This window comes from Mytilus edulis, chromosome 12, assembly GCF_963676685.1.
Source record: "Mytilus edulis chromosome 12, xbMytEdul2.2, whole genome shotgun sequence".
Classification (NCBI taxonomy): Eukaryota; Metazoa; Mollusca; class Bivalvia; order Mytilida; family Mytilidae; genus Mytilus; species Mytilus edulis.
Genome location: NC_092355.1, coordinates 13,310,277 through 13,328,809, shown reverse-complemented (window position 1 = coordinate 13,328,809; position 18,533 = coordinate 13,310,277). Strand labels below are relative to the sequence as shown.

The 18,533-nt window shown below is 32.3% G+C and overlaps 2 protein-coding genes across 2 annotated transcripts in view; both read left to right on the top strand.

Annotated features, from left to right (window-relative positions):
- LOC139497182 (uncharacterized) overlaps positions 1 to 7,530 on the top strand; it is a 68,055-nt gene extending 60,525 nt beyond the window's left edge. Inside the window, exons 9-14 of the mRNA XM_071285275.1 lie at positions 2,140 to 2,172; positions 3,229 to 3,276; positions 4,450 to 4,542; positions 5,208 to 5,228; positions 6,239 to 6,310; positions 7,414 to 7,530. Coding sequence (XP_071141376.1) covers positions 2,140 to 2,172; positions 3,229 to 3,276; positions 4,450 to 4,542; positions 5,208 to 5,228; positions 6,239 to 6,310; positions 7,414 to 7,445 — 299 coding nt within the window. The 3' untranslated portion in view covers positions 7,446 to 7,530. The remainder of the gene's footprint in view (positions 1 to 2,139; positions 2,173 to 3,228; positions 3,277 to 4,449; positions 4,543 to 5,207; positions 5,229 to 6,238; positions 6,311 to 7,413) is intronic.
- A 4,061-nt stretch (positions 7,531 to 11,591) lies between these two features.
- Positions 11,592 to 18,533, top strand: part of LOC139497181 (uncharacterized) — a 45,444-nt gene continuing 38,502 nt past the window's right edge. Inside the window, exons 1-2 of the mRNA XM_071285273.1 lie at positions 11,592 to 11,643; positions 13,622 to 13,687. Coding sequence (XP_071141374.1) covers positions 11,607 to 11,643; positions 13,622 to 13,687 — 103 coding nt within the window. The 5' untranslated portion in view covers positions 11,592 to 11,606. The remainder of the gene's footprint in view (positions 11,644 to 13,621; positions 13,688 to 18,533) is intronic.

The following is an 18,533-nucleotide window of genomic DNA, read 5'->3' as shown; positions in this document are numbered from 1 at the left end:
ACACACCGAATAGGAATTCATACTGTGACTTACATGCATTTATATTCGTCTGCGTGTCAGTTCTTAACTTTTTGAAATTTATGTTTACCTTTTACTCTATCAATTGATCAACTAATAAGAAATTCGTATATTCTATTGAAAATCATTCACGTAACTCCCAATAGTGTCGGGTGGGAAGGGTATATGACTATATCCTGATTATCTGTTAAAAATGTAATGCTATTCAAAAGACAATCTTTCTGAAAATTTCTTTGATTCAATTAAAATTGTAGAAAAATTAGAAATGTCATTACAAATAGAAAAAAACCACATACCCTCCCCCCTTTTTCCCACAAACTAAGTTGTTACAATAAATCACTTACACTGTGTCTTGTATTTGTCATATATCCGTTATTGGATGATAAAATTCATTTGTTTCTTTCTTCATGCAGTTACAGTAGTATTTGTATTGTGTAAGGATAGTAATTTTTAAAAGGTTTATATCTAGATTAATTAGTGAATTTTATTTCACATTCTAAATGATCCGAAGGCCGTATTAAAACATTAACGCATTAGACAGAAAAATACCAATTTAGTGTGATCGGTAAAATAGGATACTAAATTTTGCAAATTTTAATAAAAATGATGGTATATATGTCAGATAATGCATATTTTAAGGTTTCTCTTGTCGTAGAACATACCTCGCGGTGTCAGGATTGCTCAAAGACAGACCTCCCTACGATCAGTCTTTCATTTCATCAATCCTGACACCCCTCGGTGTGTTCTACGACAAGAAAAACCTTAAAATATGCATTATCTATAACAGAGCACATAATGTTTCAAAATGCTTTACACACTGGTATACATATTTCCTTCGTTTTTATGAGTGTTGTTTTACATTTAAAAATGTGAGTTAGGATGTCCTTACTCTTCCAGGGCATATAACGTCATTCCTGTGTTAATATGGGGGTTCGTGTTGCTTAGTCTGCTATGTTATGTCTAGTTCACTATTATTTGAACTGTAGTCTTTTCTATGCCATGGCGTTGTCTGTTTATTATCAATTAGTAAGTTTGAATTTCCCCTTAATATGTTTCAACTCTTTCATCAGGTTGTAAATGATTTTGACCGATCTCGCTTTTGGAAGGGAGACTCGTCAGCTCTTCATATGTAAATAATTTATTTTTTGATGTTACGCGTGTTCTGATAGGCTAATGTTGTTTTGTTTATCAGCTTAAAGGCATAATTTTATCATGTGACTGTGACGTCATCAAAGTTTTTTAAGGTTTACTTTGGTTTAAAATGGAATTTAGAAATTAATTATATGGATTGACTGTAGTATTTTGTCTGTCTATTCGAAATAACATAAAAAAAAAATGTGATGCACAGTTGAAATTAACCTGCTACGCGGATTATTCAGTGTGCACCACATTTTTTTAAATTATTTATTCATAGTCAGACAAAATATTAAAGTCATTCCTTAAATAAATGTTTAAGGCAACGCTAAAAAGAAACCCCGCATATTTAGATTTGCGATTTACATTTTAAGCCGAAACAAATACAAACGATTTTCCTATGAACGCTGATTGAGAAGCGACACCTGCCAAACTCACGAATTGAATCAAGAAACAGCTTATTCTATAATAAAACCTAAGAGTTGTCATTCTTCCTATGCATTCTGGCAAAGTATCAAACTGCTGATATAAAGGTTACTTATACAGTACCAAATAAAGGCAACAGTAGTATACCGCTGTTAAAAACTCATAAATCCATGGACAAAAACCAAAATCGGGATAACAAACTAAAACCGAGGGAAACGCATTAAATATAAGAGGAGAATAACGACACAACACTAAAATGTAACACACACAGAAACGGACCAAGCATCAGACAAAATCCCACGAGAATAACAAATATAACATCAAAACAAAAAACATGAATTTGGGATAGACAAGTACCGTGACACGTCTTATCGAAATGTGAATTTACACTAAAAAATAAGAGAAAACAAACGACGCAACGTTAATGTGATATCAATTGCTTATTGAAGCACTCTTCCTGTTATCATTTATTCATGCTTATGTAACTTTTAACTTACATAAACGTATTTTAAAAAACAATTTCTAGTACATTTATATCAATTTGCCTTATTTAATTTACAGGAGAACACTGTACTCACTTGCGAGATGCTAATCGTAAGTAAACTGAACACTTACTAAATAAAGAACTAATTGACCATTCCTTTATTTTGTTTATCTTTCTTGTATAAAACATTTGAACGCTATATCAGGTTGCGTCGATAACTGACCAACGAAGGCAAAAATAAAAAAAGGGTGGTTTTGAAATGATTTTTACTTTTTTCTCATTTTTGTTTCGTCCAATTGTATGTTTGTCCATCTAATGAGTTAAGCCTTTTTCAACTGATTTTTATAGTTCGTTCTTGTGTTTTACTGTTATACGACTGTCCCAGGTTAGGGGAGGGTTGGGATCCCGCTAAATGTTTATTTATATTATTTATGTATGTGCCTGTACCAATTCATTCTGGTTGTCGTTTGTTTATGTGTTACATAATTGTTTATCGTTAATTTTTTTACATAACTTAGGCCGTTAGTTTTCTCGTTTGCATTGTTTTACATTGTTTTACATTGTCATATTTCAGGCCTTGTATAGCTGACTATGCGGTATGGGCTTTGCTCATTGTTGAAGGCCGTACGGTGACCTATAGTTGTTAATGTCTGTGTCATTTCTGTCTCTTGTGGAGAGTTGTCTCATTGGCAATCATACCACATCTTCTTTTTTATAATTAATATATATTTTTGAAGACCGTACCTTGATATATCATGGTTAAATTTTATAAATTGTGACTTGGATGGAGAGGTGTGTTATCGGCACTCATACCACATCTTCCTATATCTATTTGTATATCTCATCATCACTATTTTCCTCATCTGCATTTTCTTATTTTTATTAAAAAAAAATATACCTCTTTGATTCAATGACGACTCCCGCGGCTAAAGGCCTTGGTCTTTCCATAAAAAGAAGCTGTCGTCTTTCTTATCGTGGTTCTACTACATCCAAAAGGGAACTACATGTATCCATTTAATAAATATAAGTACTCGATCAATTTGAGTACATAAATCAAAGTATTTGATATAATCGTGAGAAGATATTGACATCGGGTGCATGTTTTGTGTACATTGTTGTTATTAAACTTCTGAAATTATAACTATTAAAGGCAAATCTTATTTTAGATGTCATTAGTTTATTAGACGCATGGGAAAGGCATAATCATTTCGCAGGTAAGTGATACAAACTTATGGTTAAAAAATGGTCAGGATATGTCATTGGGTAAATTACTGACTAATATTTTGCCTTTTTATGCCCCATTTATGGGCATTATGTTTTCTGGTCTGTGAATCTATTCGTCAATCCTTTCGTTCGTCCGTTCGTTCGTCCGTCCGTACGTTCATCCATTCGTTCGTTTGTTCGTCTGTCTGTCCCGCTTCAGGTTAAAGTTTTTAGTCGAGGTAGTTTTTGATTAAGCTGAAGTTAAATCAACTTGAAATTTAGTATACATGTTTCCTATGAAATGATCTTTCTTATATTATGCCAAATTACATTTTTAACCAGATTGCACGGTTCACTGAACATAAAACAATGATAGTGCTGATAGAGCATCCGTGTACTATGGACATATTCTTGTTATATATAAATGTATATATATTAACTCTTAAATCAAATTAATCTAAAAAATTTTGCTTACTACAACATGTTAAAAGATAACAACACCAATGTGTCGTCCAGTTGCGTAGCATACATTGTCGATTTTAAGTTGCATACGAAGTCAAATTCATGCTCACCGATTTAACTCAAATTCTTATATTTGATTGAAAAGGTACTAATACGATTATCCAAAAAAAAAAGGCTAAAAAATAATAATTGACAATGCTCAGGATTGATAATATATATCAGCACTTAGTGTGCATTGTATTCTAAAAGACATATAGTTAACCATCGATTTGACATCTGGAGACTGCCGAAAGTCATTTAATATGATATTAGCATAAAAATTATCAATCTTTTTTCTGTCTAGTTTAATTCATATTTTAGATAAAATATATATTACTTTTCGCATTACCAGTATTAGACTGAGTGTTTTTGCATCGAATCAGCCAATAATAATATTTACCCCATCCACTGTCACTGTTGACATTCTATTCATTTTAATAACTGATCACGCCTAATTTATGCGTTACTCATCTCTAGCCAAGGGATTAAATTGAAGGTCGGATTATTGACTTATATATATATCTCGTTAATAGTGCCCAATTAAAAACTACAACAGTTAAGTTAAAACATATTATATCATTCAACATACTTATACATTATATGTTTATGTGAAATAAACAATTCCAGATGAAAGTTTCTGTAAAATCAGCATTTATTGTAAATCGCATTTGGTCTATTTTTAGATGTCCAAAGATTGTACTTAGACGTAGCCTTGGGTTTCCATGATTTAACTGAGACGAATGAAGATAAGGAAAGGGATCACGATGGGCTACATGGTAACGTTTTAAAAGACATAATAAAACACACTTTCCAGGAAAGAAGAATTTTTTAAACCTACGTAATAACTAAAAAAACGAAAACAACACGTAAAAAATGCCATGCGTCTGAAGCAGATTTCTCGATTAACATTCACAAATAATGCTCAAAACCGAATTTTTTAAAGCCAATAATTTAGAACCGACACAACTACGAGAATATATGATATAAAAAGGACATATAAAAAACTTTGACTGAGGTAATTGAGACATTAGTTTTATTATAATTTCATAATTCATTTACGGTCATTATAGAACGATTTGTTATTAAGCATTTCAGCACCGAATTACTGACTACTGAGGTGATGATACCCACCGTGGACTGAACATATGAGCTAGGCTTCATGTATATTGTGTACAGGGACAGGTTTATATATGTTTTTATCTGCATGTTTCAGTTCAGATTTAACTATGAAATACAGGAACGTACAATCCGATACTAAACAACAACCAGGCCATCAGGAAATACAGCCTTCCTATAAATGAGAGAGTGCGAAGTATTTTTTATCTATTTGATTGACATTTCTAAAAGGTTTATCAATTTGATTAGAAAATATATTGTAAACATATAAAGCTAAATCTATGTCAAGTTTTTAAGTCCTTATTCACTCATAAATATTTTTCAGGTGACGATTCGGTTTCAGATTGTAAGTAAAACATGAATTCATTGTATTTTTCCAAATTTTATACATATATACATTTCCGCTTTGTTTTCTAAACATATTATTGAAAAAGCTGTCTGCGTTACACATACCAAATAGGTTAGTTTAATATGTTAACTAATTGGGTAAAACCCATTTACATATTTTGAATTAGAACTCCAATGTTAATATAAACAGTAAAAACGACTTTATAAACCTAGGAAATGATTGGTACAGCTGTTTTAGATTTTTTTCTATCCGTATATGAAAGAGAACTTACAAACATTCCGAACACTCAGGTCAATTTAAAAGAGGGAAGTCCGTAAAACCTTATCAAATTTAACGTTGGATTCTAATAGCTTACAAAACAAATATAAAGCAACAGCATATGTTAGGGTACACCTGGTTTTATTACTAGATTAACCTCCCATTTAAATGACAGTTGTGAGATATTGTTCTGTTTTCTTTTTTTAAATTGCAAAAGCTTGTATAGCATTGTTTTTAATTTACGTTAAGCAGATAGTATAGCCTGTTTCATCGTTTCGGTGTAAAAACAGAAGTATCGTTACTTTATTTATCTTTAATAAGAATTCTGTTCTATTGTGTTTATGCCGTCTCTGAAATTTAGATTTTGATATTTTTTGTGTCACAAAGGTAGCTAAAATAGTAATTGTTTTCCACATTTAGCAGATAGTCTGGTATGGTCTATCATGATAAGTTTAAAGAAAGATCTATCATAAATATATGTATCTTAACTTAAAATTGTGTGTCACAGGGTCTTTTCCCGAGTTATTAATTTTAGCACACCTGTTAAGATTCAAGACGAATAAGACCTCAATGAAAGTGTATATATGAACAAATATTTATTTAGAGACATCACAGACCACTGATCAATACTCTTGTAACTATTCCTGTTATCGTATTATTGGAGTAACCAATTGGTTGTTCGTGTATTGTAAATGTACAAGTAATATTGAGTTATATCTTAGAAGTAATATTTTGTTTTCTGTTCAAAGATAAGCATGTACACTTAAGACTGGTGAAACTGAGTAGTTACTGTAGACAGATTGTATTTGCCTGGATTGAAGGTAGGTAAGGCGTACCGCATATAACTTACGCTTATGTATAAAAAGTAAAATAAAAAAAATACTGAACTCCGAAGACAATTCAATCGGAAAGCTCCTAATCACATGGCAAACTCAAATGACAAAACACATAAAAAACGAATGGACAACCACTGTCATATTCCTGACTTGGTACAGGCATTTTCAAATGTAGAAAATGGTGGATGGCATTGGTTTGGTAGCGGTAAACCTCTAACTTGTACGACAGTCTCATCAAAGTCCGTTATATTTAAAACGTATGTTCCACCTACATGATCTACAACGTTTTTTATTTGTTTTTTGACCGTTCGTTTGTTCGTTTGGTCGTTCAGTATATGGTTGCATATTTAGTTGAAGACTTCCCAACTTAAAACCAAGGTCATTTTATATGTTATAATTTGAAACATAGAATACGTGTCCAAAAAGGTTTACTTTTAAAAATGTATATCTAAAAAGGGTCTTCATCTTGATTTGCAAATACCTAATATATGCAAGTAATATGAATTTGGCACTGTTCCCAATTTTTTTTTAATATAATATAATGTGTTTTCTCTTAATTCTGCCCTCACATTCAGATTGACATACTTGGGAACAGCATTGATTTATTCGCTGATTTCTTAAGTTGATTTAAATGCTAATTTTTCATCACAAGAATGTGATTTCAATAACATTCAGAAACTACAAGTTTTCTGAAAAGATACTTATGTTCTATCGTTTAATATGACTCTGATGTGAGTAATACAATATTGTTAAAGACATATGTTGAACATTGTAAAGCTGCTTCAGATCTTTATAGATCTGTTATAACATTTCATTTAATATACTTTAAACCAACCTTTTGTATGATACTTGATTTCGCGTTTTATCCTTTCTAGACCACTTTACGGCTATTAAGTTTCGCGATTTTCTGACAACTTGATGTAGTTTAATGAGGATAGTTTCAATTTGAACATATTCGCGAAGTTTTATATTCGAGTTATTTTTCTTAAAGTCGCAAAAATAAATCGAAAATAAGTTGGTTTACAGTTCTCAATTTCACGAAGTCCTCTCTACCATAACTTCGTCATAACATGTTTGTATTGTTGTAGATGATGCCAGGAAACACACAGCCCACACCTAATCATACATGATGTTGTTGGCATAATAAAAAACGTCCACTAAGATTTTTTTTTTATCAAATAAACAGGGCTTTTTTTGTCAGCACACACCTGGTTCTATATCTATATTAATTTATATTAAATCATGACAATCAGGGTCGGTTGAAAACAATACATTGAGTCAACACCGATGATTTGTCCTTCCCAATTGTTTATACTTTTAATTTTATTGAACCAAAATTCCAGCTGCACTTGCATCAAAAAAGACTCAGATCCCGATAGAAACGATATTCCAGAGCTCAAAGGTTATATATATCATTATGTACCTGATAGCGTGTTGCTTCTTAAATGTACAGGAATAAACAAAACAAAAAAGTTCAATTAAGTGCATTTGAAATCTTCCCTTCGATTTATGCCAAATTGATTACTTTAAACTTCCAAGGTTAATATATTGACAGTTCAATACCAATTAGATAGGTTGAAAATGTTAATCAAATGATGTGTGTATGAAATTTTTTCTCTTTGCAATGTGTACATGTTGTTTGTCTCATTTACGCTGAACTATAGATGTCAATTTCTGTGACATCTGGTCTTCTGTGTTATGTTGTCTCAATGGCAATCATACCACATCTTCTTATTTTCAAAATCACAGTCTAGAATATAGTATAACAATAAGTTGCAACTCGTCTGGCGTATCAAATTATAAGCCTGATATTTTTTATAAATATTTACACCACTGGGTCGATGCCACTGCTGGTGGACGTTATGTTCCCGGTGGTATCACCAGAAGTCAGCACTTTGGTGTTGTCATGAATATCAATTATATACTCTTTTTTTTTAGATTTTCTTGTTTGCAAAATTGCAAATTATTCAACAAAATAAGGATTTTCTTATTCAGGCAAAGATAACTTTAGCCGTATTTGGTACAACTGTTTTTAGAATTTTAGGTGATCAATGCTCTCCATCTTTATACTTGTTTTGCTTTTTTTTAATTATCTTGGTCTGAGCGTCATAATGAGACTTATGAAGACGAAAGGCGCGTCTGGCGTATCAAATTAAAAGCCTGGTACTTTTGAAAAAAATTCCAATTGCAAATGTATGTTAATCTGTAATCTATGAACAGAATCATTATCCTTGTTTTGCCATATTAGGGACAATGGGTTGACACATTTTCTGAACTTAAAGGAAGAATGTTTTCGTACAGTTTAATGTTTAAAATAATGTGGAAGCTAGAGAATGTTCGAAATCCGTTTTGAAAGAATCAAAGACTATCATATTTAAACCAAAAAATAAGACGATTGTTTTATGTTTGATAAGATTTTACTGCCTTATAATAGAAGCACAGTTAAGTCTGAAACCCTATCTCTTTGTTCCATTTATACGTGACAATGAAGACATAACGATAACATATCATATATATGTGTTCCAAACGACAACATTAGAAATTTATGTATTCCAAAATAATGACATCTGCATAGCTAAATAATGGTAACTTCGCCCGGTTGATATTAATACAGCGTTTCTGTCAGGTTCAACACGGTTTATACGTATAAGCATATTGGCATGTTTAAGTATTTACCGGAAAACTAAGGATTTTCTTATCCCAGGCATATAGATTACCTGATGAAGGTAAATCCAGAAAAGCGCTGGTGGACTATCAGTCCCCGAGGGTATCATCAGCTCAGTAGTCAGTGCTTCGGTACTGACAAGATTTTACAAAGTTTACTAAAATTGTCCGTTTATAAATTTTGAAATTATTATGAAACTAAGGTTTCAACTCCCTCAGGCAAAGTTGGCTTTAGATGAATTTGGCTATTTATTTTAGATATTTTTTACACATAGCTCTTCAACAGTTTTCGGTACTTATACATCTTCGGATTTCAAATGTTTGGCTTTGAGCGTTCCTGATGAAGGTAAATAGTTCATAAAAGGGCATTAGACGCAAAAACTTATTAAACGTTTGTTTTCAATTTTTTACCTTAGCCGTATTTGGCACAACTTTCTGGAATTTAGGATCCTCAATGCTCTTCAACTTTATACTTGTTTGGCTTTATAAATATTTAGATATGAGAGTCACTGATGAGTCTTATGTAGACGAAACGCGCGTCGATCGTACTAAATTATAATCCTGGTACATTATGTACCTGATAACTATATAAGTAACTGTTTTATTTCAAATTATGTATAGAAAAAAAATCTGAAAAACGGACAAGCAACCGAAGAAACACATACAAGAACACATGGACATACACGTTTATTTTGTGACTTTGATTGTAACAACCTGCACTTTCGATTTTTTTAGGCTACAGGATTTTTTTCTTAATATTAGCATGATCAGGAGCAATTTCTCAAGTCACCTTGAAAATAATTGCTTTATTCGTACGCATACATTTCGATAAGCTAGCAATAAAAGACTGGTGTGTACAGTTTCGAATTGTTGGTTATATCTATAAATAAGAAACATTGTGACCTCGGTTACCTTTAGAAGTTTCTAAACACACCATTGATCCCCATGTGACACCAACTCGTGATCGTATGCCGATAGTAACATATATAATAGAAAAACAACCTTAAGTACAGTTCTACTTATATGTGACGGATTTCATTTAAGTAAATAACAATCGTGAACCTTTTTGTCGGTATTATGAAGAAACAAATTGTTATTTGCATAATGTCAAACAGCTATGACAGGGAAGTTTTCTACGAAACAAATATATGGCTAGCTTTACATCCAATGAAACATAATTAAGAGTTAGAGGAAAGCATTTTACAAAATGCATGGAAGACAACATTTTATTTCACCACATAATCAAGCATAACTGAGTGAGAATATTTTCAGGTAGGATTACAATTTCCTACATGAATCACATAACGAATATTTTATAAATGACTCTTGAAATTGAGGTCAAGGTCAAATAAAACCTGCCAACCTTATGACATGTACATCTAAAATCATTGCATGCATACAGTATATTTGATTATTTGATATATTGATTATATTATCTGAGTAGCACCATAACCCATTAAAATTTCATGTTGATAAATAAACAATGAAAAGGGTGCCAAGGTCATATGAAACCTACAAGACAGATAAGAACGTCTTGTGATCACCCAGTACACTAAATATAGTTAATTTTTCTAATAGTCTCTGAGAAACAAATCTAACTACATTTGTTATACAGTGTGGCATTGATCAATTAACCATGCAAAAAGGTAACCGTGACATGTAAATCTTACAATCATACCTGACATTCAATATATAATTGACATATTGCTTACAATAAAAATGTAGCGATTCAATCACTGAGAACTAATCATTGGTGAATGGACAGTAGTAATGAAGTTATGTATTTTTTCCTTACGTAGAAAATGTCAAATTAAACCTTGATTTATAACTAGCTATACCTTTCACTTGTATGCAATTCTAGTAAAATTTGTTATCTTGTCCACAATGTTAGAACAAAACAAAAAGGCATAACAGGTAAAAATGTAAAAACAGTTGGTACAGTAGTTACTATTGTGTTTTTATCTGAATCACTATACATTTTCTATAAGAACATACAACTATTTCAACTAAGAAAAACCAAATGGCTTGTAAACAAGTAATATACAAAGCACTTATGCAAAAATGAAAGTCAAGAAAACAAAAATTACCATAGTACAACAATACAATGGCGGAATGTATAAATACCGCGCCACACCATAACTATACTACCACAAAAAGGCATGAAATTTTTAAAGACAAAGAAAAGTAGCACTTTAACACGTAATGGGGATGAATAACAACGTCAGTACATGAGGAACTCCGACTCATATTAAAATAAGTTTACAATTCACTCGAGCATACTGGTAACTTTTTCCCTGTGAAGCATTTTTAACCTTTTGTATTACTATCAACAAAATATGTCGTATGGTATCTTAAATCTATCATTTATAACATTTTTATATGCTACCATTATTCAAAAAATTAAATACAGTTGAAATGAAACTTTTGCAAATTCACATGCACAAACTAGATAATAGTTTACTTCATTTGTAAGTTCCTGTATTTGATAAGACCGTGGAATTTTCGGTCACGACTTTTTATTAAGTCAACTGAACGTTGTCTGATATGTAGGTCACTTATTCATGCATATCTAACTCTTAATTCATTAACATAACGTTCCACAGCCTAGTAAACAAATATGAAAGGAGGAAGTCTTCTAGTCATATGTGCATTCGGTACGTATTTAATTTTTTTTTCAATTGAAATATGATATGTTTTGCTATGGAGTACTTTGACAATTTTAAAGCTTTCTGGTAATATGTTTTCAGAGTATTGGTTTATGTACCTGTTTTGATTGATTGCTGATGAACTTTATTTAAATGGGGTCCTGTTTTTTTTTATCATGTACGTATACATGTATATATAAATATATATATACATAGGCAGATGTGGTATAAGTGCCAATGAGACAATTCTTCATCCAGGTAACAATTTATAGGTCAAGGTACGGCCTTCAACACGCAGCCTCGGCTCACACCTAATAGCAAGTTATAAAGGACCCAGGAATTACTGGTGTAAAACGATTCAAACGAGAACATCAACGTTCTAATCTATATAAAAACCAGAAACGTGAAACATGTATGAACTACATAAACAGACGACAACTACTGTACATCAGATTCCTGACTTAGAACAAGTGCAAACATTTGAAGGGATTATGCTCATTTAATATCTGTCCGTTCTATAGGAATGTGTGTATTCATAACCCCTGCAACTTCTTTATCTATACGACAAGACTATCAGTGTAAACAGACATATTGTGAAATGTGTCACTATTACTTGTCTTAAGACACGATATGTATTCAAGATATCCAAAGGCATCAGGCATCATTTGCTACGTTGTTTTATTTATGAAAGTAGGTTGCCGGTACCAATACTATCTTTTATGATCAAATTAGTGAATATTTGTAGATTCGAACAACTGGTACAGTAATATTTTACATTTGCTGGCATAGGCTCCCTTTTAGAGGAATTCACAGATTACCCGGATTCAAGATTCGAATTGATGTTTAGAAGTTTCGTCAACGCTTAGGACGACAATTATTTGATTTGGTTGAAAAAAATGAATATGTGTGTCGCATATAAGTCCATGGACAAATAGTTGCACTTGTAGATGCCACATTTCTAATTTGTTACGTCGATTGTGACATGAAAAACATAATATATCGCTGGATAATTGCTGGCACTAGGTACACCACAGGTGTCATATGCAGATCAAGAACTGTTGGCTATTTCATAGCTCATAAGTTCACCACGGTGTCTTGAGGGGTTTTGTGTTGCTTAACGTTTATCTAACTGTGAAATGCTTCCTCGTTATTGTTTTGTCGTCGATTTTGATTTTGGCAATGATATTTCTGTTTTATTGGATTCGGGATATTTAGTTGCATCTTAAGACAACATACCCAGTACACATGTTATCGGCTATAAGTCATCGCACACATGTTATACTATTGCTGCATAAGTAGATCACTTTTTATGATGAAAACAAATGTTGAAAATTCTATCTTGAAAATTATATAAACGCTGAACAGTTCGAAATTGCATTTAAATAAGCAAACATTCATTTGTATTTAGAAAAAAAAACTATTTGCATACATATATCTTTGAACCTGTATAGATGGTGTCCAATAAACCTATATTTTCATTAATCTTTAACATTATACTTTTGTTTTTTCTAAAAACAAAATGACTTATCCCTGCAACAAACGAAAAGACAATTTGTCAAATGCTTAAAAATTTCAGGGGTCAGGAGTTCTTATAAACCAAAAAACCAGTATAGTCTGTATATTGAATTATTAAAAGTACTGTTACACATCTGTGTTGAAATGAATTATCATTGATATGGTGATAGTTCTAAATTAACTGTTACAAAATCTTTGATGTTTTTTTAAATACTAAGACTTTTTTACCATGTCTACCTCAGGAATATATTACTTTATCTGTATGTTGCAAAACTTCTGGAAATTGTTGGTTCTCAGTGTTCTTAAAATTCGTACTTTATTTGGCCTTTTAACTTTTTTTCATGGGAGCGTCACTGAATGAGTCTTTTGTAGAGAAAACGTGCATTTGGCGTTAATACTTATTTTCAATTCTGGTATAAATGGTGAGTTTATTTGCTATAAATTAACTGTCAATTTTTACGTTTTTCTATAGGCCTGGTCGTCGTTAGTTCACTAGACTGGCAGACAAACTGGAACAATCTATTGTCTAGTATTGCAAGTATGTTGACATTTGTTTTACTTGTTGTTATCAAACATATCAGACTAAGCTGTAATGAACCCAAATCATCATTGTTATGTTGGGATTAAAGCAGTGTAGACGTACACGTGCATGTGAAAAGTAAAAAAAAAAAATACTGAACTCCGAGGAAAGTTCAAAACAGAAAGTCCCTAACTAAATGACAAAATCAAATGATAAAACACATCAAACGTATAAACAAAAACTGACTTTTCAATGTCTATTATCATAGTTTAAACAGCTGTAATGAACACGAGTCTATACTGTTATGTCCAAATATTGTAGACGTGCAAGTGCGTTTGAAATTACCTTTGATACCATAGTTTGATACTATGTAAGCTGTAGGTATCACACTGTTGTCTTCAATGGAATATTACTTCAAACTTTGTTTGTTTAAACTATAAAACAATGAGCCTTTGCCACAAACTAATGCTATTCACATCACCAGCAATAACAATAATGATAATAGTGATTATTGTTATAAAAAGGTTATCATATACAGTAAAACATGTATAAACTGAATATTGCAGAAACAGTTCACATGGCTAAACAAAGCATTGTTTAATTGCAGTTATATCAATATCAAATGTTACCCTTTGTGAATCTGATGACACAGAATATATATATATAAAAAAACAACATTACGTCCCGAAGAAGTTTCGTTTGGTTATGTATAAAAGAGGGACTAAAGATACCAAAGGGACAGTCAAACTCATAAATCTAAAACAAACTGACAACGCCATGGCTAAAAATGAAAAAGACAAACAAACAACAGCACACACGACACAACATAGAAAACTAAAGAATAAACAACACGAACCCCACCAAAAAACTAGGGGTGATCTCAGGTGCTCCGGAAAGGTAAGCAGATCCTGCTCCACATGCGGCACCGTCATGTTGCTTATGTGATAACAAATCCGGTAAATAGTCTAATTCGGTAGGTCACATTCAGGAAAGGGAAGGGGATTGTAGTTACGACGACGTAAGGAACATATCCGATATCACCGTTATAATATATAAAGGATGAATACAAACGGCAACAACAATGTTAATGATAAAAATATATCTTTATGAAAATATTGATATTCAAAGGGACGTTGATAATGATAAGGGTGATGAGGGTTGTGGTGTTTTTAATGTTTAGCGGGTCACTTGCAAGTTACTAAATCATGTAACAGATGTTTTATTTATATATTGGTGACCACGTGGTCAATAACGTCACGGGTTATTTGGTTGATTATTTTTTTTCAGGACGAGGTTCCATAAAAATGCAACAATAACAAACAAAAATCAGCATCAACACCTTCATCAACAACAAAAACACAATAATTATGATTAACGGCATGATTATTCTAATCCTGGTCAGCATAATAGTCATCATTATCAGCAGCAGCAGTAGCAGCAGCAGTAGAAGCAGAAGCACAATTCTTTACAAAAGAAATGTCAATTATAATACAAATCATAATACTATCTATAATACATTTGTGATAGAAACGATTATAATCGTACCAATATTTATTTTGATTATTGTTTTAGATCAACACAGTAATAGTACACAACACGGTAAGTCAGTCATTACAATACATATCGTACTGTACGTAAGTATTTGTCTACCATCCAAGCGCACCTGAAATCATTTCTGTTTTAGTGAGGCTCGTGTGCTTTAGTGTCTTTTGTTTTCTATATAGTATTTTGACTATCTCTCTGGCATCTTTTGTCCCTCTTTTAAAAGGAGCTTTTGGTTAAATCGTAATTATATTTTGTTCTTGTTTTGAATATTTATTTTATGCATCAACAATGTATTTATGCTTGAACACTTCTATCGTGATACCAGTTTAACTTGTTTATATTCGTTCGATCGTCTAACGAGCAATTTTATAAGCATGCAAAATAATATCAATACTAAATGTTGCAGGTCTCTTTTTACCTTAATTTTATATTATATGATTTGCATATTCGGCAATAAGTTTATATGATTGGTACAGAGGGCTTCCAGTGGTGGCTACTGACGTAATTATATTAATTTCCGATAGACGATTTTGAAGGAGTACTTTTTGCAACATATGTAAACAAGATGGCGATGATAAAAACACAAACCGATTCGACGTCAAAAATATTTGATTTCACTTCGCGTTCATCTTATAGTAAACAGGTTTAAGCTTTCGAAAAGGTTAAGAACTGTTTCGCTCTATCCTTATTTAAGTAATATGTGTGCATGTGGTTTTTGATTTAGTATAATTTAAATGTGATTAGATCTTGATCGACATCAAATGAATTTTATTTAACAGTGTGCCTTAAAAATTTTGATGACTTAACATGTTGAAATTAAAACATTTACAAATAAACACGACTCTGAAGATATGCCTCGTTGGAGGTGTACCTAGATTGTCAGAAAGAATAAAACGAACACGATTGAACGATTGACCGTTGATCGGAAATGAAATACACGTAGTTAACTTTCCGGCATTTGATGTGTCATCCTGAGATGAGAGGTGTCTGTAATTCTTTCTCTCATTTAAGTCAATTATTATTTTGTTTCCAATAGCTGTTGCTATATCTCTGTCGTAACCAATCAGAATATATATGTGATAAGTTAGTATTTCAGGATGGCGTGTATGTCGACTGAATATATTGGCTCCGCATCATGATGCTAAGCAAAAAAAATATAACTATGTACTAAATTGTATCATCGGTATAAGGACATCATTCGTAAATATAGCTCAACATGCAGACTTCTTATACGTTCAGGTATTTCACATCCATTTTTTTATCGAAATATTCTTTATAAAGCACAAAGGTGTCAGTATTCACCTCAAAAACTAACAAAACCTTTGAATAGACTTATTAAGAAGGGATATAGTTACGATACTGTTGTCAGGTCATTAAAGATTGCATATTTTGGCGTTAATATTGATTCACGTATGGGGTCTTTGCATCTGAACTAAACACATTTATTCAAAAACCAGTTGTTGGCATGACACGGGTTATGTTCTTCTCATATATGTTATGATGGTATGATACTAAACCCCTAACGGGAAGGATTGTGCCTGATGTTCATATGATGATTCATAATCTTTCAGTCAGTTTAATTGAAGTCTGGAGCTGGCATGTCAGTTAACTGCTAGTAGTCTGTTGTTATTTATGTATTATTGTCATTTTGTTTATTTTCTTTGGTTACATCTTCTGACATCAGACTCGGACTTCTCTTGAACTGAATTTTAATGTGCGTATTGTTATGCGTTTACTTTTCTACATTGGCTAGAGTTATATGGGGAGGGTTGAGATCTCACACACATGTTTAACCCCGCCGCATTTTTGCGCCTGTCCCAAGTCAGGAGCCTCTGGCCTTTATTAGTCTTGTATTATTTTAATTTTAGTTTCTTGTGTACAATTTGGAAATTAGTATGGCGTTCATTATCACTGAACTAGTATATATTTGTTTAGGGGCCAGTTCAAAGACGCCTCCGGGTGCGGGAATTTCTCGCTACATTGAAGACCTGTTGGTGACCTCCTGCTGTTGTTTTTTTCTATGGTCGGGTAGTTGTCTCTTTGGCACATTCCCCATTTTCATTCTCAATTTTACTAGTAGACAATCACATTTAAATTGAATAATGATCACATTTTAAAATTTGTATTTTTGTAACAGGAGGAAACTGTGATCATGAAGACAGGAAAAATCGTAAGTTCTAAATATATTTTCTAGACATCGCCTGACAAAACATTATAGTTTAGAAAAAAAGGTAAACGTTTTGCTAAATAAAATACAGTTTACAATTTTGAGATTTTTTTTACAGAATTTTATACCTTTAAGAGAATCTTAACCATGGATCATTTAATCGCAAATCATTGTTTTTTTTTAATCATCCATATTGTTTCAATAGTGGACACGAAAATGTGGTGACCGGTTATTATAGTAATTTTTTTTTGCTACTTGATTCTAAAGCCCCTGTCACAATAGATCGTACGATTTTTGTCGTGGAAGATCTATAAAATAGTTTTCGTGGCAATTGCGTGCAAAATGTAAAAAAAATATATTTCGAGTGGTCACATTATCTACTACATGTCCACGATGGTTCTACGATAGGTACACGACAGAACAAAATTGCAATTGTACTGTCGTGGGTTTGTTGCAAGTTGGTAGTGCAACAGACGTACGGCAATTGCAAGTGGGTTTTTTCTTCAGGTTTTCATGACATGGGATGCGCAAGTTACTATCGTGTAACTATCGTGCCACTGTCGTGCGATTCGATTGTCTATTCTTGTGCTTAAAACAGTTAAATTAAGTGGTCCTTTTTTGTTACATGTATTTTAGGAACCGCCGTTTATGTGAATTCATATTATTGATCATTAATCTTCCTATCAAAGACATAAGACTGCTTCTAAAGTAATCAAAACATTTAATTTACAATCATCAGTTTAAAATTGACAAGTATAGTTAACATTTAATAGTCAAGTGTTCAGATTATAGCGTTCTGCCATGGAAGTCTTTCTTCCTCACTGTTAGACAAGTTTTTTGGTTTATATAAACATGAATCTGTTTCCTTTTTTTTTTTTTTTTTGTTATTTGAGGCCTGGTTGACCTTGTGCATGGCTTTAACAAAGAAATAACACGACGGGTGCCGTATACGGTGCAAGAAATACCTACCCTTCTGGAGCACCTGATTTCACTCCCGGTTTTTAGTGGAGTTCGTGTCGTTTCTTAATTATTATGTATAACTGGTTATGTAAATATCCTTTGGTTTTGTGAGTCTTTGTTTACTCCTTGGTTTTGATTGTTATTGTCTTTTGGCGCCAGGCACCCGGAAAAATATTTTTATGCTCATCAACC